Source organism: Heptranchias perlo, chromosome 1, assembly GCF_035084215.1.
Source record: "Heptranchias perlo isolate sHepPer1 chromosome 1, sHepPer1.hap1, whole genome shotgun sequence".
Classification (NCBI taxonomy): domain Eukaryota; kingdom Metazoa; phylum Chordata; class Chondrichthyes; order Hexanchiformes; family Hexanchidae; genus Heptranchias; species Heptranchias perlo.
The window spans coordinates 150195139-150220324 of NC_090325.1; the positions used below are offsets into that span (position 1 = coordinate 150195139).

At 45.0% G+C, this 25186-nt stretch overlaps 1 protein-coding gene across 1 annotated transcript in view; it reads left to right on the forward strand.

Moving 5' to 3' along the window:
* Positions 1 to 25186, forward strand: part of fstl5 (follistatin-like 5) — a 724566-nt gene that overhangs the window by 571327 nt on the left and 128053 nt on the right. Inside the window, exons 9-10 of the mRNA XM_067992568.1 lie at positions 8783 to 8944; positions 10808 to 10942. Coding sequence (XP_067848669.1) covers positions 8783 to 8944; positions 10808 to 10942 — 297 coding nt within the window. The remainder of the gene's footprint in view (positions 1 to 8782; positions 8945 to 10807; positions 10943 to 25186) is intronic.

Genomic DNA, 25186 nt, shown 5'->3' on the forward strand with positions numbered 1-25186 from the left:
CCCGGATCTGTTCCTCTGCCCCCCCGATCTGTTCCTCTACCCCCCCGATCTGTTCCTCTACCCCCCGATCTGTTCCTCTATCCCCCCCCCCGATCTGTTCCTCTACCCCCCGATCTGTTCCTCTACCCCCCGATCTGTTCCTCTGCCCCCCCCGATCTGTTCCTCTGCCCCCCGATCTGTTCCTCTACCCCCCGATCTGTTCCTCTACCCCCCCTCGATCTGTTCCTCTACCCCCCGATCTGTTCCTCTACCCCCCGATCTGTTCCTCTACCCCCCGATCTGTTCCTCTACCCCCCCATCTGTTCCTCTACTCCCCGATCTGTTCCTCTACCCCCCCTCGATCTGTTCCTCTACCCCCCAATCTGTTCCTCTACCCCCCGATCTGTTCCTCTACCCCCCGATCTGTTCCTCTACCCCCCCATCTGTTCCTCTACCCCCCCCATCTGTTCCTCTACCCCCCGATCTGTTCCTCTACTCCCCGATCTGTTCCTCTACTCCCCGATCTGTTCCTCTACCCCCCCCATCTGTTCCTCTACCCCCCGATCTGTTCCTCTACTCCCCGATCTGTTCCTCTACCCCCCGATCTGTTCCTCTACCCCCCCGATCTGTTCCTCTACCCCCCCGATCTGTTCCTCTGCCCCCCGATCTGTTCCTCTACCCCCCGATCTGTTCCTCTGCCCCCCCGATCTGTTCCTCTACTCCCCGATCTGTTCCTCTGTCCCCCCATCTGTTCCTCTACCCCCCGATCTGTTCCTCTATCCCCCCCCCCGATCTGTTCCTCTGCCCCCCGATCTGTTCCTCTATCCCCCCCCCGATCTGTTCCTCTACCCCCCGATCTGTTCCTCTACTCCCCGATCTGTTCCTCTATCCCCCCCCCGATCTGTTCCTCTACCCCCCGATCTGTTCCTCTGCCCCCCGATCTGTTCCTCTGCCCCCCCCCCGATCTGTTCCTCTACCCCCCGATCTGTTCCTCTATCCCCCCCCCCGATCTGTTCCTCTACCCCCCGATCTGTTCCTCTGCCCCTCCCCGATCTGTTCCTCTACCCCCCGATCTGTTCCTCTGCCCCTCCCCGATCTGTTCCTCTACCCCCCGATCTGTTCCTCTGCCCCTCCCCGATCTGTTCCTCTACCCCCCGATCTGTTCCTCTGCCCCTCCCCGATCTGTTCCTCTACCCCCCGATCTGTTCCTCTGCCCCCCCCCCCCCCGATCTATTCCTCTGCCCCTCCCTGATCAGTTCCTCTACCCCCCGATCAGTTCCTCTGCACCCCCCTGATCTGTTCCTCTGCCCCCCGATCTGTTCCTCTGCCCCCCGATCTGTTCATCTACCCCCCGATCTGTTCATCTACCCCCCGATCTGTTCCTCTACCCCCCGATCTGTTCATCTACCCCCCGATCTGTTCATCTACCCCCGATCAGTTCCTCTACCACCCCCGATCTGTTCCTCTACCCCCCGATCTGTTCCTCTGCCCCCCCCCGATCTGTTCCTCTGCCCCTCCCTGATCAGTTCCTCTACCCCCCCATCTGTTCCTCTACCCCCCAATCTGTTCCTTGGCCCCCCCTGATCTGTTCCTTGACCCCCCCCCCGATCTGTTCCTTGGCCCCCCCCCCAATCTTCTCCCCGGCCCATGACCCCTCCTTCCCTCCCTCCGACCCCCGGCTGTGGCCTGCTGCAGCAGGCCTTCCTGCCTGACAGCTAGCCGGCCTGTCAATCAGGCTGACTGCCAGGCGCGAAACCCAGAAATGCAATTGATTGGCGATTGTGACCCACCCACTTACCTTCTGGGTTTCGCACTTGGAAATCTTTCCCCCCCCCCCGGCTCCCTTCCCGGCTCGCTGTTAAAATTTACCCAAATGTGTCTGACTGAGAGTTACTTTGTGCTTAGGCAAAAAAAATAGCAACACAGTTGAGAGCAGTGGTTATGTATCATGGTAGTGAAAATTAAGATTGAATGGCACCTCCTCAACATCACCAGCTCCTGAGGCCTTTCTACTCCTGTGGTTCCTGATCACCAGGCCATCTCTTGACCACTTCTTTGTATCCCTCACCACCCATATCCCCCTACCCTATTTCAATTGTTCACCGATTCAGACTGGCTTCCTGTCCAACCCTGAAATGAGCTTCTAACCCCATATTCTCTCTGTCACATAGACCTCTGACTCCCAATATCACCCTCCCTCCATCCTTACCTCTGCCTATCTGGTGCTGAAACCCTCATCAATGCTTTAGTCACCTCCAAATGTCACGATTCCAATGCTCTCCTGGCTGGCCTCCCATCCTCCACTCTCTGTAAACTTCATCTCACCAAAACTGTGCTTCCCGTATCCTATCCCTCACCATGTCCCATGTACCTATGACCTCCAGTCTTGCTGACCTACATTTGGCTCCCAATCTCCCAATGCCTTAAATTTAAAATTCTTATCCTTGTGTTTAAATACATTCATGGCCCTTCCCTCACTCTGTAACATCCTCCCCACAACAAAATTCTCCTTTCCTTTGACTCCAACCTCTTGTGCATTCCCCTTCCCTTCTCCCCACAATTGGTGGCTGTGCCTTCAACCACCCAGGCCCCATACTCTGGAATTCCCACCCTAAACCCCTCTTCCTCTTCTCTATCCTCCTCCCTCTCATCCTTTAAGACCCTTCTCAAAGCCCACCTCTTTGACCAAGTACCATTTTGGGATGTTTCTGGAGCTAGTGCCTGATGCCCCAGTCCTCCTTGTTGCCATGCTGGTACCACTGCTGATTCTTCATTGATATTTTCACCCTTTTACTCGTCTATGCAATCTTGACCATCAACCTGCGCTCTGAGGCCTCTATTTAGTGTGAAGTAATGGGTCATGCTGCAAACTACAATTATTCTGGAATTATTGGAGGGAGAATTGTATTGTAAGGTCACCTCTGCCGTGCTTCAAGATACCAGTGACATGATTGATCATTCTGGTTGCAGCCTGAGCTTTGTTATACCTGCACCCTGCTTCTGTCCATGGTTAGCACGAGTGTCCTGAGCTATGTCTACATTCTGTAGCCTTGATCTCCCTGCAGGTGTCCTTCCACTCTTCATTTTCCTTTAAATAAGAGTGTCACAAATGATTGTCTGAAAATGAATGCGTTGTAAGAGCTTCTGGGGAAGCAAGCAGTGGGCTGTATGATTTTATGATGGTCACGCATACTATGTTCACAATACAATTTAAAATAAAATCCCTTACCATTCATATAGGGCACAACGTTGTTCACAGGGACTTAAAAGACAACATAGGTGCAATTGATAAACCTCTGAACCCTGGAAAAGCCAGCAGACTTATACATTGGGGTGCCCTATCATGCTGCAGCTGGTAGCAGTTGGTCATCAGTAATGAAAATTATGTAGTCCTTGGCTGCTGAATAAAGCATTTGTGACCTCTTTGATACTTCTGTGGACAGCAAAATGTCTAAGACTGTAGATGTTCTCTGTGCCAGCTTGGAAGAAGGTGTGAACTCCACTGGCACTGCGTACGTGGGTGTTCTTAAAGGAAATGGCTCTAACATTGCATCTCCGGTAAATCTCAACTTCCTAAGGCAACCCTGTACTGACATTACCAAATAGAACGGTGAAACTTGACAGCAAACCTTGCATGCCACTTGACATCTTTGGCATCCCTCTCCTGACCTTGCTGTTCCTGGTCCTGTACATTGCTGATAAAGCACTGAATACAATCCCCATTATGTCATGTACTTAAAGTTTCTATTAAAATATACAGCAGTTTAACTTTAACTGAAGACTCCAGGTCACAGACTTCACCTTCAGCAGCAATACCAGTTATGTATGAGGACTCTCAAAGCTTCATATTATCTTTGGAATGTAGGGCGTTTCATCCAACTTAACAAGCTACTTGCCAGCAACAACTAACAACTATTTTGCAGATGTTTCGAGCACTACAGTGCTTAGAATAAAATTGCAGTCATGAAAAATTTCCTATGATGTGAGAAACAGGTAGGAGCTAACTGGCACACCTGTTTTTACTGGTCCATAATGCTTTGTAGTAATTTCTCAACACTGCATTAGTGTTGAAAAATTAAAGCACCAGAGAAAAAAACATCAACCAATATTTATTCCACGGGGTTGATTTTGCAAGTTCCTGCTGCCAGCTACATTCTGCCATTGTGTCCTCAATCTGTCCTCTCCCTGCCCCTCCCGCTCCCCCTCTCCCTCCCCAAGATCAGAGCTACATTTACCTCCTAACCAATGGGTGGAAAATCCAGCCTCAAAATATAGTAACTCAGTACAACTAGCTGCTCAGCAAATAACCGATAAAGCTCTCTCAGCCAAGCCAAATGTGTTTCAGTGACCAGCACACTGGGGCTGGAACTCAGAACATCCTGACTGCAAGTCAAGTCATTGTCCACTCAAGTTGCTAATTTTAACAAAAGTCAAATCAATTTAGGTTGTGAAAAAAAAACCTTCGTCTTTCTGTGACCTTCATTTGTACAAAGCTTGTTCATTACAGGGACCTGCCATCTGAATTATAATTAAAGATAAAATCTCCAATTAATTAGTTAAAAAACTAATTAGTTATCGTTTGCAAATGTCACCTTCCAATTGATTTCCAATGTAAAAATGTCAGCTGAGGTTGAATATGTCACTGTTCTGTCAATACTAATTCCTGACGAAGGAGAACTGCAAACTGATAATCATATAATGAAGTTATTGTAGTGTTCGTTCCTTAAGCATACTTATGGAGATGATGCCCTATTTTATTTTGTTGAAATTAGCTTTTAATTGGTTATAAAATTAAATTGAATTGCATAGTGCCGACAGTTAACGGTATAGACTCATTTTTGGTAGATTTCAAACATTCTGCTCATTATTGCTTGATTTCTGATCTTTTTTTGCCAAATTTTGTAAAGCACATTTCCAAAATAAAATATAACTTATGAACCAATATTTCTGTGTTCTTTAACATGACGTAGACTTGACTAATGAGTTGTGGAGTGTCAGAGGAAAGTGTTGGTGGTTAATTCATCTCCATTTAAGGCTGCTTCTAATATTCCTGCCCTTGAAAAAGGAGTGGAAAAGATTAGTGAAAAGTGAGAAAAAAATAATTTAACTTGTTAAGGACGTTGTTACAGGTCTTTAGTGGTAAGCCCATGCAGCATTCCACAGCTGAGAAGTGAGTATTTTCTTCCTCATCAACCCTGTCATTAGTGAGTTTAATAAAGCAGACAATTTCAAAGTATCACCACAGCAATGAGAGAAGTCAATAGTACAAAGAAGTTTTCCACTCAAGAGCACTGATGCAGCAGCTGTTAATGGGCATATTGCAGTGGAGTAGGAACAGGATACGGCAGTCCAGGAACACAGTGGGCATAAGAAGCTCACAGCAGGTGCCCCATGCTACGACAGAGTCAGCCACCTGGACTGACAGAGGAGCCGTACCCGATGGGGCTCAGGTCGATCATCTGGGCTATGAATGAGGTGTACCACCTGGTTCACAAACACTTACAGGGATAGTCAACCATCCATACTACACTAACAGTAGCAGAGAAGATTACAGTTGCCCTCAACTTTTATACCATGGAGACTTTCCAGCCTTCTGCAAACGCCATCTGAGGAGTCACCCGCTTTGCCAAGTACCACACCATTATAGAGGTGCCTGAAGCCCTGTATAATCATACCCTCTGTTACATATACCTCAGCCAGCATGAGCCACAGATTAGCTATTGCAGTGAGTTGTACAGGTGTACTAGAGCTCATTGCTCTGGAGATTCTTCTTTTCTTTCGAACGTGTTTATGATCATGGAACTATTATTTATCATCCTGTTCTTGCATAATAAAAACAAATGACAAGTTGATTTTCCGAATGCATACACTAGAGCGGAGCCTTGCCTGCCAGGAGTGCATTTTGAGAAATTGATGAGGGCATTCCCCATGCTTTTCTATACATTACGGTCGAGAAATCATGGGTTGATGTGTTGTGAAAGGTTTGGATAAGAACAACATGAACGATTCGGGGACGTGGGGGTTTAAGTTGTGAAGTTAGATTTACAGAACTGAACTTGTTTACATTGGTGAAAAGCTCTGCTCTGTGCCAGTTGTGCCCTTCGCAGGCCTATGTGTATTTATAGGTAATAGGAGAAATGTTAGCAAATGCTATAAAATATATACTTGCTCTCGAGGCAGTACAAAGAAGGTTCACTCGGTTAATCCCGGGGATGAGGGGGCGGTTGAGTAGATTGGGACTCTACTCAATGGAGTTCAGAAGAATGAGAGGCGATCTTATTGAAACATATAAGATTGTGAAGGGGCTTGATCGGGTGGATGCGGTAAGGATGTTCCCAAGGATGGGTGAAACTAGAACTAGGGGGCATAATCTTAGAATAAGGGGCTGCTCTTTCAAAACTGAGATGAGGAGAAACTTCTTCACTCAGAGGGTAGTAGGTCTGTGGAATTTGCTGCCCCAGGAAGCTGTGGAAGCCACATCATTAAATAAATTTAAAACAGAAATAGACAGTTTCCTAGAAGTAAAGGGAATTAGGGGTTACGGGGAGCGGGCAGGAAATTGGACATGAATTTAGATTTGAGGTTAGGATCAGGTCAGCCATCATCTTATTGAATGGCGGAGCAGGCTCGAGGGGCCGATTGGCCTACTCCTGCTCCTATTTCTTATGTTCTTATGTTCTTATATACTCAAAAGTACATTCACCTTAGAATTGTAGTACTGTTTTGAAAACATTGGAGTTTTAAGTGAAATAGTGATTCAGTGAGAATAGAGTAAGTAGAAATAAAACAAAACTATGTTCAACAAGGTAAAATACGTAAGAGCAACAGGAGATGAGGTGGCTGGTTAGGAATAGAGAAAGAAGAGAGCGGAGGAAGAGGAGATGAGAGAGTGATGGAGCAGATAGGAAAGAAGTACTTAGGTACTCGTGAAACTCCTATGCATTGCTCACAGTGATTTGGTGAATACGCTGTCATTTGTAGGATATGCTATTTTATAACGGCAAGAGCATTATATAGGAACATGTTGCGCAATGTATTATTTTGTTGCTACTGTGTATCCCTGTAAAGCCATAAGCTCTAATTGCTGTAAATAAAGACCTTCTGAGGTCTATAACAGGCTTGTCTTTTCCCCAAAGTCAGAAGAGCCAACAGGAAACAGCTGATTTTATTTCTCTTTTTTTAAAGATTATTTTGCATCTGTAACAAAACATGACACTTTGAAGTGTCCTCAAGTAAATTCTTCGGCCTGTTCAGATAAATAGATAGGGTAAAATTTCTACTAGCTCACTCCTTGCCTGCCAGGAATTTGTGGGCTGCACCCTTGCAATTTGCCAAGGGTGCAGCCCACAAATTTGTGGGCTCCACGCAACGAACGCAAAACTCTGTCTAGTTCGCCAAACTTGCTTCTGCAATTTCTGCAGCGGTTCTCCAGCAGAACGCCCAGAAATATGGCCATTTATGCCTTTTCTCCAGGGTCTCACTGATCTCCTGTCGAAACTACAGCCGGTGGTAATCATTTCTTGCTTCATAAAGCGTGAGTAAATCTGAACTTATCACTGATTGCAATTGTCCACCTTCTCATTGGTTTTATTTATCAAAAAATTTCAAAAAGACAAATACAACAAAACCTCGATCTGGACCCAGAGTAGACCATCTCAACTTGTTTCATATTAACCTGTACGTCATACAAGAGGTAGGTACCATGTAATGTATGTCGTGGACATAGTGATCTCTTGAACTAGTTTTGATCACCTTGGAAGGGGGGGAGGGAGGTTGGAGAGGAATCTTCCAGATTATTTTTCCCTCCCTAAGTGGCCTTGGGTTTTCCCTCTTTTTTATCTCTCCCAGAAGATTACATGAACCTGGGCATGTAGGGAATGTCTTGGCCGTGATGCATAAGACATCATGACTGTATGGGACTGGCTAGAGGGACCAACTGGTCTTTTCCTGTCTGGCATTTTCATATGTTCGTAATTCCTTTTCAGTCATGGATTCTGGTAGCAGTTTACTTTCTATATATATGTATGGCTCACGGATTCAGAGATCTTGGGATAGAAATTGTTATGTGTTAACGGGCACTGAACAGGCGCAAAGCAAATTTAACAATCTGAGCAAGCATTGGTCCCACTGCCAAATACTGCAGCGGTTCAAGAAGGTGGCTCACCACCACCTTCTCAAGGGCAACTAGGGATGGGCAATAAATGCCGGCCTCACCAGCGACGCCCACATCCCATGAACGAATAAAAAAAAATACATGGTGCCCATTTTTTTGGAATCGTGAGTAGACGTCTAAAACAGGCGTTAGGCTCCTTGAGTATGTTAATTAGAAGCCTAATGCCTGCAAAGGGACCCCTTTGAGAAATTAGTCACCGATGAGCGGGGCTTTAGCGGCCCCTGCGCTGCCAACCAAAGGTAAATACTTAGAATTTTAATTTTATGAAACACCTTCCTGTGGAGCCAAGAGAAGCAGGAGTGCTTCTCCGACTCCACAAGAGTCGTAATCATCCCCCTGCCGTAGTTCACTCCAACCACCTCCCCACCCCGGGACTTACCGTTGCTGGCAAGCCTTTTGGCCCGAAATTGACGTCTCTCGTCAAGCGAACTGCTGGTGGAGGCATGACCAGCACTGGCAGCTCGCCCCAATTATTCCGATGAAAATGGGCCCAGACTAATTTCTACCCCCTTGTGCATTACATTTTCACCATAATACCTCCATCCTCAATGGAGGTTGCAATAATTATCTTGATGTTGCCTTAGAATTTCTGCAGTACACTGACGTGTTATTTTTCTACTTCACATGCAGTTCCTCCAGTTATTAGGGTGTATCCAGAGAGTCAGGCTCGAGAACCAGGGGTGACTGCCAGTCTCAGGTGTCATGCTGAAGGCATTCCGAATCCCTTGATCACATGGTTGAAAAATGGCATTGATATTGTGCCCAAACTATCAAAACAGCTTACTCTGCAAGGTAATATGTTACATGTATCTATGAATATACTACAGAGACGTCTTTGTGCCAATCGATGTACAAAATATTTTGTTCTTGTAAATGTTGAAGAGATAGCTTAGTCTAGTACAGGTAACTGGAATCTTAAAAACATAATATAAAGCATACGATGCTGACTTAGAATATGTAAAATAGAAAATCTTGCGCTTAACTGTTGGCTTTTGTATATTGATCCAACAGAGAATTACAGTACAGTTTCATCTGCCTCCTTTTGTTGCTTGTTTGTTAAAAATTACAAAATTTTGAAGAGTCCCCATCCCACTTATGTCGATGGCCTTGTAGGGTCTCCACCCCAAAAAGGTCACCCTGGAAACTAAGCCTCACAGCCAGGGCTCGAAATATCTGGGTTCCGGCCAAGTTTGTGTCTGTTCTGTTGGACTCCTGCCGAACACACAAGAGTCCCCTGTAACGGTCGAGCAATTCCAGGGCCCCTTTCTCTTCCATACCCCATATGTTTCTGTCTCTGTCTCTCACTTTGTTACTTTTCTACAGGTTGGGTTTCCTCTCATTCTCACCACTTTCTTTTTCTATCCCTGTTCTTCTCCACTGCTTTGCATTTCATTTCTATTTTATGGAACTACCCGATGAAAATGATGGGACATACAAACATAGATAGATTTCATCCCCCAAAAAACTGACCTTTTCTCCCAAGAACCCATCATATGAATACACTTGTTATTTCTCCTCCACACAACATAGGATACTGTTTTAAAAAAATGTTGCATCCAAAAGAAACTAATTTTATAGCATCAACTTGTACCAAACATTATAACATGGAGTAATAGAAAGTGGGTTCACTCTGCTGATTATCCCAGAGGATGAACTCCAGATTTCAGCCATGCCACTGATCAGTTTCACGTTCAGCTTCCGTGTCCCCCTGCCCAGATAAGGCCCCCCAAAACTACCAGCAAAGACCAGGTGTGTGCACATCCAAGTCACGGCCTATATCCTGGGCCATCCACTGGACTCCGACTGAAGTTACGGTGGGAGTGGTTGAAAGGCCAACACATCCTCAGGGCCATATTTTCTTCTGTGTGTAAAGTTAAAGAAAAATTCTCATACTAAATTTCCATTCATCTATGATACTTTGGTAAAATAATTTTCTTTTAACTTTACACACAGAGGAAAATATCCTGGTATATTGTCCACTATTCTCTGCCTGCCCTGCCCCTTCAAAAAGTTTAAATGTTTCTATTACTATAATATTCATTTTAAAGAATGTAATGGGGGAAATAGGATAGTGAGTGATTTTCAGGTCATTTGGGTTAGTTGTTGATTTAATGTCCCAGGATATGAGTTTGGTTCATATGGTAACTTATCACTGAATCAGAGGTTTGTAGGTTCAAGCCCCACTCAAGGACTTGAGCACACAATCTAAGCAATCATGCCAATGTGCTGTGGTGTGAAGTGCTATAAGACATTAATAAATGAGACATTAAACCAAGGCCCTGTCTTTCTGTTCAGAGGGTCTGAAAAGTCTCAAAGCATGAATGAGAGAAGAGCAGGGAATCCTTCTAGTATCCTAGACAACAATCCTCCCTCAACTGATACTATCAGAAAAAATAAACAGATTAATTGATCGTTTATCTTGTGGGGCTGTGGGATCATGGAGTGTACACAACAGCTGCTGCAATTATCTACATAATAACAGTCGCTGCACCTGAAAATATTTCATTCTATGTCAAGTGTTTTGGAATATTTCTGCGATGTGATAAAGTGCAGCATTAATAAATACAAGTGTTCTTTTCTTAATCTGCTTGCCCATTTTCTATGATGGAAATGGTGAAAAAAAAGGGGATTTAACAAAATTATTTGTATTTTTAGCAAATGGAAGTGGAGTGCATATTAGTAATGTTCGCTATGAAGATACTGGAGCTTATACTTGCATTGCCAAGAATGATGCAGGAGTGGATGAAGATATCTCATCTCTTTTCGTGGAAGATTCAGCCAGAAAGACACGTATGTTAAACCTTTGGGAACATTTTTATCATTTGCTTGTTTTTTTTAATCAGCATGAATTTTGAATGCTTCCAAGAATGTGAAAGGATGCTGCGATACATGAGGTTCTTGCACAAAGTGAAGAGGAAAATCTGACCCTTATTCTGAAATATTAATATTATGAAGAAAGTTGACTCCTTGGAAAGTTTTACATGTGTTCATACAATGTTCCTATGAATAAAGACCTTTCATCTTGTCTTTGCAGGCCAAATGAGATTAATTAAGAGAAACATCATTTGAGAAATATATGTGATGTCAAGTTGGCTTTAAAATGTATTTATGTTCATTCGCTCAAAACAAAATGCAGAAGAAAACTCAAGAAGAACTCTATATTTAGGAGACTTTAAAATTGTTCGTTTACTAAAACAGTTACTATGAAAACCATAGGGTAAATTTTAATCCGCAAGAACGGGTAGGTTGGGAGCGGGTGGGGAGTAAAAATTCTCCATTTTCAGAACGGGTCCACATCCTGGCTCCTTCCAGGTTTGACCGCACACATGCTTCTGAAACCCGGAAGTCCTGCTGGCACTTAAAGCCGGCGGGACGATATTTAAAGGGCCAATTGAGGTACTTAAAGTGCTTAAACCTGTTAACTTTTTGTTTATTGACCTACACAAGCCATTTTAACTGCTCTTGAACGTGTCTCCCATGACCTCTGAAACAGGCCATGGAAACGGAGGCAAGTTGCAGCCGACCCTCATTTGGACCTTTAAACCAGTGATTGACACGTGAATAAAAGGTGAGTTTTTGCTGCAGGGCACTCAGTTCTCTCAGACAAACCTTTGGCTGGGAGTTCTTTGTGTTTAGACTGAGAGTTCTTTGTTCTCACTGAGAATTCTTGTGTTCAGACATATTTACCTACATTTTGGACCCCCTCAAACTGATAACATCTGGATGGGGGGGAGGGCGCAATGGATTTAATCAACAATACATCATCATCCGCGGCAGGCACAGTGTGCAGTTCTGTGAGGTGTAGGTACACGAGACAGAGGTGCGCCACAAGAACCTGCAGAAAAACAGAGAGGGGACCAACGGAGGGGCCAACATTGCAGGAGACACTACCCATGTGAGTGGGTCTACAGGCAGAGGCACAGCTTCCTGGACCTCTCTAAGGAGCAGTGTCTACGCAGGCTCAGATTGTGTTGCGAACTGGTTGCAGACATCTGCAGGCTCCTTCATGCAGAGCTGCTCCCAGCTGGGCCTGGTGGCCATGCAATGCCTATCGCAGTTAACGTTACCACTGCCCTCAATTTCTTTGCCTCTGGATCCTTCCAGGGTGCCACCAGTGACATCGCCAGGATCTTTCAGTCATCTGCACATAAGTGTATACGACAGGTCACAGGTGGCTGGTTTACCAGGGCATCCAACTACGTCAACTTCCCCTGTGATGACATCAGCCAGACTGAGAGGGCAGTGGGTTTCAACTCTCTGGCTGGTTTCCCATGGGTACAGGGCGCAATTGATTGCACATACATAGCAATCCAAGCACGTCCACATGAGCCAGGACTGTTCATCAACAGAAAGGGATATCACTCCATCAATGCGCAGCTGGTTTGCGACCACTGGAAAAGGTTTCTGCAGGTGTGTGCCAAATTCCCTAGTAGCTGCTATGATTCCTTCATTTTGCATGAATCTAACATCCTGGCCCTCTTCCACACACAAGACGAACTTAAGGGCTGTCTCCTTGGAGTCAAGGGATACCCACTGCAGACGTGGCTCATGACGCCTGTGAGAAGCCCCACCAACGAGGCACAGCAGCAGTACAATGGCTGTCCACATCATCACCAGGTCTGTCACTGAACAAGCCATTGGAGTGCTGAAGATGCGCTTCAGGTGCCTGGATCAATGTGGGGGAGCCCTTCAGTACTCACCCATAGTGCAGAATAATAGTCATGTGTTGCATCCCGTACAACATCACTCAAAAGAGAGGGTTACAGGTGGAGGAGCTCGAATGCGTTCATGAAGCATCCTCATCTGAAGGCAACATTGAAGAAGACAAAGAGGAGGAGGAGGAGGGGGACAAAGATGGGCAACCCATTGGCAGAGCAGCGGCATACATGGCTGCTCGTGACACCAGGGAGTCACTTTTATCTGATAGATTCTCATAAGGAGATCTGCAAATTGAAGATGGTGAACTACTCGGACTGCCTGGAACAACCACCACCACCACCACCAGCCACCCTCCTCCGCTTGCACAAAACAGTCCTCCAACCACACATACACCCATTGTAAATGTGCCCAATGGGTGGCATGAAGTCGTGGCATTGATGATGAAGCAAATGAAAGGGCGCTTTCACAAAAGGGACTCAAGAATGGATAAGATGTGGTAGTGGTGGTAGAATCATAGAAAATTTACGGCACAGAAGGAGACCATTCAGTCCATCATGTCCATGCCGGCCAAAAATGAGCCACCCAGCCTAATCCTACTTTCCAGCACTTGGTCTGTAGCCTTGTAGGTTACTGCACTTCAGCTGCACATCTAGGTACTTTTTAAATGTGGTGAGGGTTTCTGCCTCTACCACCCTTTCAGGCAGTGAGTTCCAGACCCCCACCACCTTCTGGGTGAAAACATTTTCCTCAGCTCCCCTCTAATCCTTCTACCAATCACTTTAAATCTATGCCCCCTAGTATTGACCTCTCTGCTAAGGGAAATAGGTCCTTCCTATCCACTCTATCTCGACCCTTTATAATTTTGTACACCTCAATTAAATCTCCCCTCAGCTCCCTCTGTTCCAAAGAGAACAACCCCAGCCTATCCAAGCTTTCCTCATAGATAAAATTCTCCAGTCCTGGCAACATCCTTGTAAATCTCCTCTGTACCATTTCTAGTGCAATTACATCCTTTCTGTAATGTGGTGACCAGAACTGTACGCAGTACTCAAACTGTGGCTTAACTAATGTTTTATACAGTTCCAGCATAACCTTCCTGCTCTGATATTCTATGCCTCGGCTAATAAAAGAAAGTATTCCACATGCCTTCTTAACCACCTTATCTACCTGTCCTGCTACCTTTAGGGATCTGTGGACGTGCGCTCCAAGGTCCCTCACTTCCTCTACACCTTTCAGTATCCTCCCATTTATTGTGTATTCCCTTGCCTTGTTTGCCCTCCCCAAATGCATTACCTCACACTTCTCCGGATTGAATTCCATTTGACACTTTTCTGCCCACCTGACCAGTCCATTGATATCTTCCTGCAGTCTACAGCTTTCCTCCTCACTATCAACCACTCAGCCAATTTTTGTATCATCTGCATACTTCTTAATCATTCCCCCTACATTTAAGTGAAAATCATTAATATATATCACAAAAAGCAAGGACCTAGTACTGAGCCCTGCGGAACCCCACTGGAAACAGCCTACCAGTCGCATAAACACCAGTCAACCATTACCCTTTGCTTCCTGCCAGTGAGCCAATTTTGGATCCAACTTGCCACTCTCCCTTGGATCCCTTGGGCTTGTACTTTTTTGACCAGTCTGCCACATGGGACCTTGTCAAAAGCCTTGCTAAAATAAATGTAGACTGCATCAAATGCACTACCCTCATCGACTGTCCTAGTTATCTCCTCAAAAAATTCAATCAAGTGAGTCAGACACGACCTTCCGTTAACAAATCCATGCTGACTGTCTTTGATTACTCTGAGCCTTTCGAAGTGATGGTTTATCCTGTCCCTCAGAATTGATTCCAATAACTTGCCCACCACCAAGGTGGTGACAATTATAACATTTAACGTGAATGTAAGCAAAAACAAATATAAATGAAAAGCATGACATTTAGTCAGACATTTAGTCAGATGATTACAAAACCTTCGCCTTCCTCTTCCTACTGCTTCTGTGGTGCATCCCCTGTGACTTGAGCAGAGGTAGTGGTAGGTTGCTCAGGTCCCTGCACTGACTGCTGAGATGCTCTCGGCCTACGCCCTCTGGGTTTTAGAGCCTGTGAGGGCCCCAACAAAGACTGCTCCACCTGCACCTGTGCAGGGGCAGACTTGGCCATCGGGAGAGGAGGCAGCTTTGTGGGTACTGGTTGAGGGGGAGGCAACGAGTGAGACATGGGAACGCTTTGAGTGGTGTCCCCACTTCCATACCCTTTTGCCATCATCCCTCTCCAGGGCCACAGTCACATCACTCCTACCACTCTGATGGACAACAGCTTGGAGCACATCTCTGAAGCATTGTAAGGCCATGGCTAAAGTATCTGTCTGCCTGTTTAAGATGGGAGAAAAGTTGGCATCCTGAGTCCGCACGGACGTTGGGATGGCCTGAATGGATTCATTTGTGAGCTACACTTGAAGCTCAGTGGAGGCTGCCATTCTTTCCATCGCAGACATTCCCACACTTTGCTGCACCACCATTCCACCATGCTCCATCCTCTCTGCTATTGTGGAATCATAGAATCATAAAAAGATTACAGCACGGAAGAAGGCCATTTGGCCCATTGAGTCCGCGCCGGCTCTATGCAAGAGCAATCCAGCTAGTCCCACTCCCCTGCCCTTTCCCCGTAGCCCTGCAAATTTTTTCCTTTCAAGTACTTATCCAATTCCCTTTTGAAGGCCATGATTGAATCTGTCTCCACCAACCCTTCAGGCAGTGCACTCCAGATCCTAACCAGTCACTCTGGAAAAAAGTTTTTCCTCATGTCAAAGAACCTTTGGTTCTTTTGCCAATGGGAACAGTTTCTCTCTATCTACTCTGTCTAGACCCTTCATGATTTTGAATACCTCTATCAAATCTCCTCACAACCATCTCTGTTCCAAGGAGAACAACCCCAGCTTCTCCAGTCTATCCACGTAACTTAAGTCCCTTATCCCTGGAATCATTCTAGTAAATCTCTTCTGCACCCTCTCTAAGGCCTTCACATCTTTCCTGAAGTGTGGTGCCCAGAACTGGACACAATACTCCAGTTGTGGTCAAACCAGTGTTTTATAAAGATTCATCATGACTTCCATACTTTTGTACTCTATTCCTCAATTTATAAAGCCCAGGATCCCGTATGCTTTTTTAACCACTTTCTCAACCTGCCCTGCCACCTTCAATGATTTGTGCACATATACCCCCAGATCTCTCTGTTCCTGTACCCCTTTTAGAGTTGTGCCCTCTAGTTTATATTGCCTCTCCTCGTTCTTCCTACCGAAATGTATCACTTCACATTTTGCTGCGTTAAATTTCATCTGCCATGTGTCCGCCCATGCCACCAGCCTGTCTATATCCTCTTGAAGTCTATCACTATCCTCCTCACTGTTTACTACCCTTCCAAGTTTTGTGTCGTCTGTATATTTTGAAATTGTGCCCTGTACACCCAAGCCCAAGTCATTAATATAAATCAAGAAAAGCAGTGGTCCCAGCGCCGACCCCTGGGGAACACCACTGTACACCTCCCTCCAGTCCGAAAAACAACCGTTCACCACTACTCTCTGTTTCCTGTCACTTAGTCAATTCTGCATCCATGTTGCTACTGCCCCCTTTTATGGAGAGTGTGCGTGGCATGTCTTCTAGTATCTTGCAAAGGTGCAGCTGTGCCTCTTTCATTCTCCTTCTCAACGATGGCCCCCAGGGTTCAGCATCTGCATCCAGCTGAGCAGAGCTTGGAGAGGAGTGCGCCCCCCCGACGTGGGCTCTCCACATATGCCCCTGCCACTAGTCTGGTCATGTTCACTTGTGAGTTGATGCATCACCTGGTGACTACCCAACTAACTATCTAACAGGACCCACCAAGATATGAGTATCTGCGCTGGTGCATGGCTGGATATGATGTGACGATGCGCCCTCAGAGGAATGGAGCTCCTCTGAGAAATCGCCTTCTTCCATGGCGCTTGCTACCTCATCAATCCATGAAGGCCCTGGAAGAGAGCATAAAGCAATATTAAGAATCATCGTAGAAGTTAGTTTGCAATGAGCATACTGAGGTGTGCAACAGGTCAATCATTGATAATATCAATTCATGATGTGTGTGAAGAATGTTAAAGTTCTGTCACCAGACGTTTGCAGGTGCCAGACCTGGCATCTCCGACGGCCAGACATTCGACTGTGCGGCTCAGCTCCAAGGCCTCCTCCTCCGCCTCTGTCAGGGGCACTATTTGTGGTGGCCCTCCCCCAGTCCTACTCCTCTCCCGCGCATTTTGCACTCTCTTCTACAAGGGAAGAAAGAACATTGTGAGTGAGGGTGATGTGGTCACCTGATGGATGCATTGCTTTGGGTGTAGGCTACCAATGAAAGAGATGCATCAGAGGGTGAGTATCAGACAGATTCATCACATTGCATCAGGACTGGGTTGAGTGGGAGTGGTGGGTTCACAAATGGGGATCTGAGGAAATGCACAGAAAGTGAAGGTAAGTTGATAATGAGACTTAAGTGGGTGGGAAAAGTGATGGCTTGACAGGACAGAGTGAGAGAGGGGGTAATGTACACCACAGGATGTAGGTGAATCAGTAACTGTACTAACTTTTCCTGACCTGGTTAGGTCCTTAAAACACTTCCTGCACTGCACCCACAGCCTTGAGAAGGTGCTCCTGCTGCTCAGCTCTTCTGCTACCTCTCATGTGCGTATTGACCCCCCCACACCCCCGCTGAGTTAATGTTAAATGTTAATGTGAAAATTTTTCCCCATATTATAATTGTGTCATATATATCACTTTTTTACATTTAAAAAAAATTGTTTTACCCTTGAGTATTCACTAATTGCAGTTCATCTCAGCATCAAACAATGGGGATGTTCGCTGATGATTGCACAGTGTTCAGTTCCATTCACAACCCCTCAGGTAATGAAGCAGTCTGTGCCCACATGCAGCAAGACCTGGACAACATCCAGGCTTGGGCTGATAAGTGGCAAGTAACATTCACGCCACACAAGTGCCAGGCAATGACCATCTCCAACAAGAGAGAGTCTAACCACCTCCCCTTGACATTCAACGGCATTACCATCGCCGAATCCCCCACCATCAACATCCTGGGAGTCACCATTGACCAGAAACTTAACTGGACCAGCCACATAAATACTGTAGCTACAAGAGCAGGTCAGAGGCTGGGTATTCTGTGGCGAGTGACTCACCTCCTGACTCCCCAAAGCCTTTCCACCATCTACAAGGCACAAGTTAGGAGTGTGATGGAATACTCTCCACTTGCCTGGATGAGTGCAGCTCCAACAACACTCAAGAAGCTGGACACCATCTAGGACAAAGCAGCCTGCTTGATTGGCACCCCATCCACCACCCTAAACATTCACTCCCTTCACCACCGGCGCACAGTAGCTGCAGTGTGTACCATCCACAGGATGCCCTGCAGCAGTTCGCCAAAGCTTCTTTGACATCACCTCCCAAACCCCCGATCTCTACCACCTAGAAGGACAAGGGCAGCAGGCACATGGGAACAACACCACCTGCACATTCCCCTCCAAGTCACACACCATCCCGACTTGGAAATATATCGCCGTTCCTTCAACGTCGCTGGGTCAAAATCTTGGAACTCCCTACCTTATAGCACTGTGGGAGAACCTTCACCACACGGACTGCAGTGGTTCAAGAAGGCGGCTCACCACCACCTTCTCAAGGGCAATTATTGATGGGCAATAAATGCTGGCCTCGCCAGCGATGCCCACATCCCATGAACAAATAAAAAAAAACTATGTGTAAAATTTAAAGAGAAATAATTTTACTGAACTATGAAAGGTTTATAATGACACTTCAGTTAGTTTTTAACTTTGCACAAAGAGCAAAATATATCACGAGTTCTTCATTCTTAAAGTAAAAGGGCAATGGTTTCAAGCAATTGAGTGATAAACTGAATTACCAAGCAAGCCTGTTACTTCAGATACCTGGATCTGAATATAATACAGACCAGTGGGATTCAAGTCTTTCTCTGGGCCAATTTTCAGTGGGGCAGTAGCAGTGTGAGTTAAAACCTTCTCACCCACTGCTCCAGAAATGAGCCACGGAGTATTTTAATTCCTGGGCCTCATTTAAATCGTGCTGGCTGACCACACCTGTTCTGGCCGGGAAATCAGCAAAAACTGACAGAAATTCACGCGCCAGGAAGCCGCGCACAGAAACCAGCCACTCCTGCTCCTCCTGACCCCACAAGGAAAGTAAAAAAAAAAGACCTTTTTGGGCCTCTTCTGGCCATGATTCTGTTCTCCGCTGGGTTGGTCAGGCGGGAAACACACTGGCTTCCCGCTTAGGCAGCCGAGTTAAAATTGCAGTCTGGACCCGACATTCATATGTGGAAAAGGACCCCGCCAGCTTTGGGCAGGTGGCCTTGTGCCTGCTCAGTTGACCAGGTTAAAATCAGGAACCGTCAACTTCTAGCGGCTCCAGGATGCGTAAGTAACCTCGGAGATTTTAACTGCCTACCAGCTTGGTTTCCGCCGGGCGGGTAGAGTTAAAATCGCACCCTTTGGTTTTTGATGGCTGTAAATGGGATGCTGCTGCTTTGTGCAAAGCAGCCCATTATTTGCTACTAAATGTCACTCAGTTATAAGTTTCAGCAAGTCCGCTGGGATGACTGGTGTTGCAAGTTGGCATGTCATATTGCTTCAATAGTAGGAGGTGCCCTTCGCTGGTTGAAGCACATTGTTGAGTAGAAAAAGCTTTACATTGACATTCCTCACCTTGACAATCATTAAAAGTAACCAAATATTTAAAATAAATAAAAGTCAGTGTTTTTTTCAGTAATGGTGAAGGACCAGAAATTCAAACTTACAGCCTGGCGGACTGTATATTGTGGACAGATAGAGCCATCATGTCAAATCCAATTTAGGTTGTAAATATCAGGAAATAGAAAAATCAGATTGTTTTGTTATATGTGCATCACCATGAGACAGTGGGCCTTTCAGGAATGTTGTTTATGATATTTTATAGTCTTGTTTGTGGGTTTCACAAAATGTATCTCCTTAAACAATGAAATTTAAGGATTGAGAAAGAAACAGAGGAACGACTGAGATAAAGAGTGAATTGAGTCAAATCAGGTACAGAAAGAGAAATAAAGTGAGGGAAAGAAAGATTGGATTAAGAGAAAGACAAAAGAGACAGAAAGGAAAAGTAAGAAAAAACTGTAAAAATTTATAATTGGACATTTTAAAAATCTCTAAGAACAATTTACCACCTGAAGGCTGCACCTGCATGTTTGCTTTCAGTGACTGGTGTACAAGGACACCCAGGTCCCTTTGTACATCAACATTTCCCAATCTATTACCATTTAAATAATACTCTGCCTTTCTGTTTTTCCTTCCGAAATGGATAACTTCACATTTATTCACATTATACTGCATCTGCCATGTATTTGCCCACTCACTCAACTTGTCTAAATCGCCTTGAAGCCTCCTTGCATCCTCCTCACAACTCACGATCCCACCTAGTTTTGTGTCATCAGCAAACTTGGAAATATTACATTTGGTTCCCTCATCCAAATCATTGATATATATTGTGAATAGCTGGTGCCCAAGCACTGATCCCTGCGGTACTCCACTAGTCACCACCTCCCACCCCGAGAAAGACCCATTTATTCCTACTCTCTGTTTCCTGTCTGTTAAGCAGTTTTCAATCAATGCCAGTATATTACCCCCAATCTCATGTGCTTTAATTTTGCACACTAACCTCTTATGTGGGACTTTATCAAAGGCCTTCTGAAAATCCAAATAAACTACATCCACTAGTTCTCCCTTATCTATTCTACCAATTACATTCTCAAAAAACTCCAGTAGGTTTGTCAAACACAATTTCCCTTTCATAAATCCGTGTTGACTTTGCCTAATCCCGTTGATATTTTCTAAGTGTCCTGTTATCACATCCTTTATAATAGACTCTAGCATTTTCCCTACTACTGATGTTAGACTAACTGGTCTGTAGTTCCCTGTTTTCTCTCTCCCTCCTCTGGAGGTGGGGTTACATTTGCCACCCTCCAATCTGCAGGAACTGTTCTATAATCTATAGAATTTTGGAAGATGCAACCAATGCATCCACTATTTCCATGGTTACCTCTTTTAGTACTAAAAATGTTTTTCGCTATTAATTACTAGACTTAGCTTTCTGTGGTGAGTTTAATGGGCAATTAATGTGTAAATCCAGCAGATTTGGGGAGGCTAAGGGGGAGATGCCGTTTGTGCGAAGCAAACGGTGGAGCGACATAAATTGACCAGTAAGCTCTGGAGATTTGCAACTCATGCTGTATCTCTGAATCCCTTGAATTTGGTGGCTGATTTGCAAATGAATAACAGCGTGCGTCGTTAATGAGCCGTTATTTTTCAAGCATGATCTGGCCCAATGCTAATGTATTATATATACCTATACAATACCTTGAGAATGTGGAGTTATTTGGATTGAGAGGTTATCATTCACTGTTTTGCCAAATGATGACTAAAGGGATCTGATATATCTTTAGAATTCTTCTAGGTTGAGTAAATAAACAAGAAAAAATAAACACTTAAGAACTTCCTTCAGGATCCTTGTTACAGCAACTTTAATTTGTTAATACCTTAACAAACATTTTTTTAATCATTTATTTTTTGTTAAAAATGGATGAAATTTGCTGTCTTAATTGTGTCCACAGAGCTAAGCCAGTTCAATATTCATTACATAGTCCAAAATTAGTTAAAGGGATATGAGGAAAGGGCAGGGAAATAGGATTAGAGTAGATAGCTCCAGTTAAAGAGCTGACACCAGCCCTGTGGCCTCCTTCTGTGCTATATATACCTATACAATACCAAAGGTATTAAGGGATATGGACCAAAGGCAGGTATATGGAGTTAGATCACAGATCAGCCTTGATCTTATCAAATGGCAGAGCAGGCACGAGGGGCTGAATGGCCTACTCCTGTTCCTATGTTCCTATCATTTCTTCAGTTCTGTGAAGGTGATGGAAATTTTTGTTGCCTCAATAACAAATTTACTTGTTGATTTCCCACCAACCCTCAATTTGCGAGCTGCTATGAATGCATGGGCAGCTTACCGCAATTATTTATTAAGGCCCAACCGTCAAAATGGTTCAGGTCTCCGAATTGTTTCATCAGGCGGTTGGTGGGTTCCCTCCCAATAAAGAGAGTCATATCAAAATTGGTTCCCATGTCCTTATAAAACTGTATGCGTGTATAGTTTGACATCAAAGATTTTGTTCAAATTTATGAAGTTAATCCACGTTAGCAACAGGCAAGTGTTATAAATACAAACACTATAAATGGGAGTCGATAAAAATAAAATCAATAGAATTCATTCAAAGCTTTTATGTTGTAAAACATAAAGACCGAGATTGAGTTTATTGCGAGCATAAACAACTAATTCACCTCCGTGACAATTATCGGTTCAGTACATGTGAAGGCATATTTTCCTCTTATCGTGCTTGGCCATAAAGGTTTGCCTGAGCAAATTTGGAGGAAATTTGGGCGGGAAGGCTCATAATGGAGTCCACTTGATTTTTTTTAACTTAAATGGACTGCAGATTGGGCAGGCTCCATTACAGGTATGCAAAGCTCCCCATCTGATTTTCCTCTGTGCGCCATGCCCAAGCAATCCTTTATGTCGAAGTGCAGCAAGAAGGTTAACTATCTGTGATGTTACCCAGTGAGGTTTGCTTGGGGGCCAGCATAGAAAAATTGTACTGTGATAAGAACAGTATTAGACAGTTGTTTTTGTTTGAAATTGTTTGTACATATAGATGCCCCATTCTGAGCACTGACCTCTTGGGGCTGGTTTTCATTGTAGGCGGACATTAGGCGGTTGGTGGCATAATGATTGGGACGCCCACCTAATGTCATCGGCAAGAGGCCTGAACTATTGTCATGGCCAGGCCTCAGTTAATTTGATAGTCGAGCTGTCTGTATGTTTCCAGTGCGGGCAGGCAGCTCACTCATGGATTGAAGGTGAGGGGGAATCCAGAAGCTTGTGGCTTCTCCACGGTGCAGAACCAGCAGGGTCATGTTGGTGGGGTGGGCAAGTGATAGTGGACAGATCAACAAAAACATAATTGCAGAGCCTTACCTGCAGTGCCTCCAGATGTCCCTTTAAGAACCACTGGTTAGGCTGCTCTTCGCACAGTTGTACTCGGCGTGACTGTCGCAACATTCGCTCTGCCCAGTGGAAGCCCAAAATTGCATCAGGATCCTCTGTTCATCAATTTGCACATATTAAGTAGGCTGCCAGAGACAGGCGGTAGCCTTATTAGCCCGTGCAAATCGGAGTCCAACGGCGTCAATAGCACTCCCATGAAATTTTGAAGTACCATGGGGCAGAATGGGCACCACGCATGCTCCACCCATTGGCAGTTAGTGTTGAGCAGCCCAACCAGTGTTCCTTAAAGGGACCGCTGCAGGCCACTCAGAAAAATGGGAGAAAAAAGGTTTGTAATGCTCCTTCTGGCCCCATGAAATTTCATCTCCCCCGATGCCCGACTCTCCAAATGCCTCCCCCGGAATCACTTCCAACCCCCCCCCCCCCCGCTCTCCCGGACTGGCTGAGCTCCATGGTGGAGCTGCCAGATTTCCAGCTACCTCTAATCAATGACCTGTTCTAAATATGTGGGCAGTTCGCTGACAGAATATCAATGAGGTCCAGCCATTAATATTGGTCAGGTCCCAGACCACTTTTATCGGGCGAGCGGGGGGCTCACTCTTGCCTTTGTCATTCTTGATGACCAATGGAAGCAGTTGCATGAAAATTTACCCCTAAAGTTATGAGAAGAGACTTTAGAGACCGGACTGTTTCCACTGGAGCAGTGAAGGCTAAGAAGAGATTTAATAGAGGTTTCTTAAAATTATGAAAGGTTTTGATAAGGTGAATAAGGAAAGACTATTTCCGGTGGTTGGGGAGTCAGTGATGAGTCATCAATATAAAATGGTAAATTTAAAATCAATTTTCAAAAGGCTTTTGATAAGATGCCACACAAGAGGCTGTTACACAAGATTAGAGCTTATGTGATGGGGGTAATATATTAGCATGGATTGAGGATTGGTTAATGGATAGAAAACAGAGAGTAGGAATAAACAGGTCATTTTCGGGTTGGCAGGTTGTAACTAGTGGGATGCCATAAGGATCAGTGCTTGGGCCTCAGTTGTTTACAATATATATCAATGACTTAGATGAGGGGATCGAGTGTAATGTATCCAAGTTTGCTGACGATACAAAGCTAAGTGGGAAAGTAAGCTGTGAGGAGGACACAAAGAGGCTGCAAAGGGATATAGACAGGTTAAGTGAGTGGGTGAAAAGATGGCAGATGGAGTATAATGTGGAAAAATGTGAAATTATTCACTTTGGTAGGAAGAATAGAAAAGCAGAATATTTTTTAAAAGGTGAAAGACTAAGAAATGTTGGTATTCAGAGGAATTTGTGTGTCCTTGTACACGAATCACAGAAAGTTAACATGCAGGTACAGCAAGCAATTAGGAAGGCAAACGGTATGTTAGCCTTTATTGAAAGAGGGTTGGAGTATAAGAGTAAGGAGGTCTTGCTGCAATTATATAGGGCTCTGGTGAGACCACACCTGGAGTACTGTGTTCAGTTTTGTTCTCCTTACCTAAGGAAGGATATACTTGCCTTAGAGGTGGTGCAACGAAGGTTCACTAGATTGATTCCTGGGATAAGAGTGTTGTCCTATGAGGAGAGATTGAGTAGAATGGGCCTATATTCTCTGGAGTTTAGAAGGATGAGAGGTGATCTCTTTGAAATGTATAAAATTCTTAGAGGGCTTGACAGGTTAAATTCTGAAACGCTGTTTCCCCTGGCTGGAGAGTTTAGACCTAGGGGTCATAGTCTCAAGATAAGGGGTCGGCCATTTAGGACCGAGATGAGGAAAAATTTCTTCACTTAGAGGGTTGTGAATCTTTGGAATTCTCTACCCCAGAGGACTGTGGATGCTCAGTTGTTGAGTATATTCAAGACTGAGATCGATAGATTTTTGGACTGGAAGGGAATCAAGGGTTATGGGCACTCTTCTCTCTAAGCTGTGCGCATGCGTGGTCGCGCAGCAGTCTGTTGCTTGCTGCGCACTTATTCCATCCGCGCACCCAACCTGGGCCACGAGGTGAGATCATCAGTCACGTCCAGGTGACTATAAATAAATGATCTTGTGCGTCTGGTGGATCTTCATATCCGGTGGAGCGGATGCACTGGAGTTTGGAATTGGTGCATGCCCTGGTCATCCTTGTGCTTTGTGTCTGCGGCTGCTCCTGGATCTGCTGCTCGTGCTCAGATCCGGCTCTGGCTCTGTATGCTCCCGTGACCGTGGAG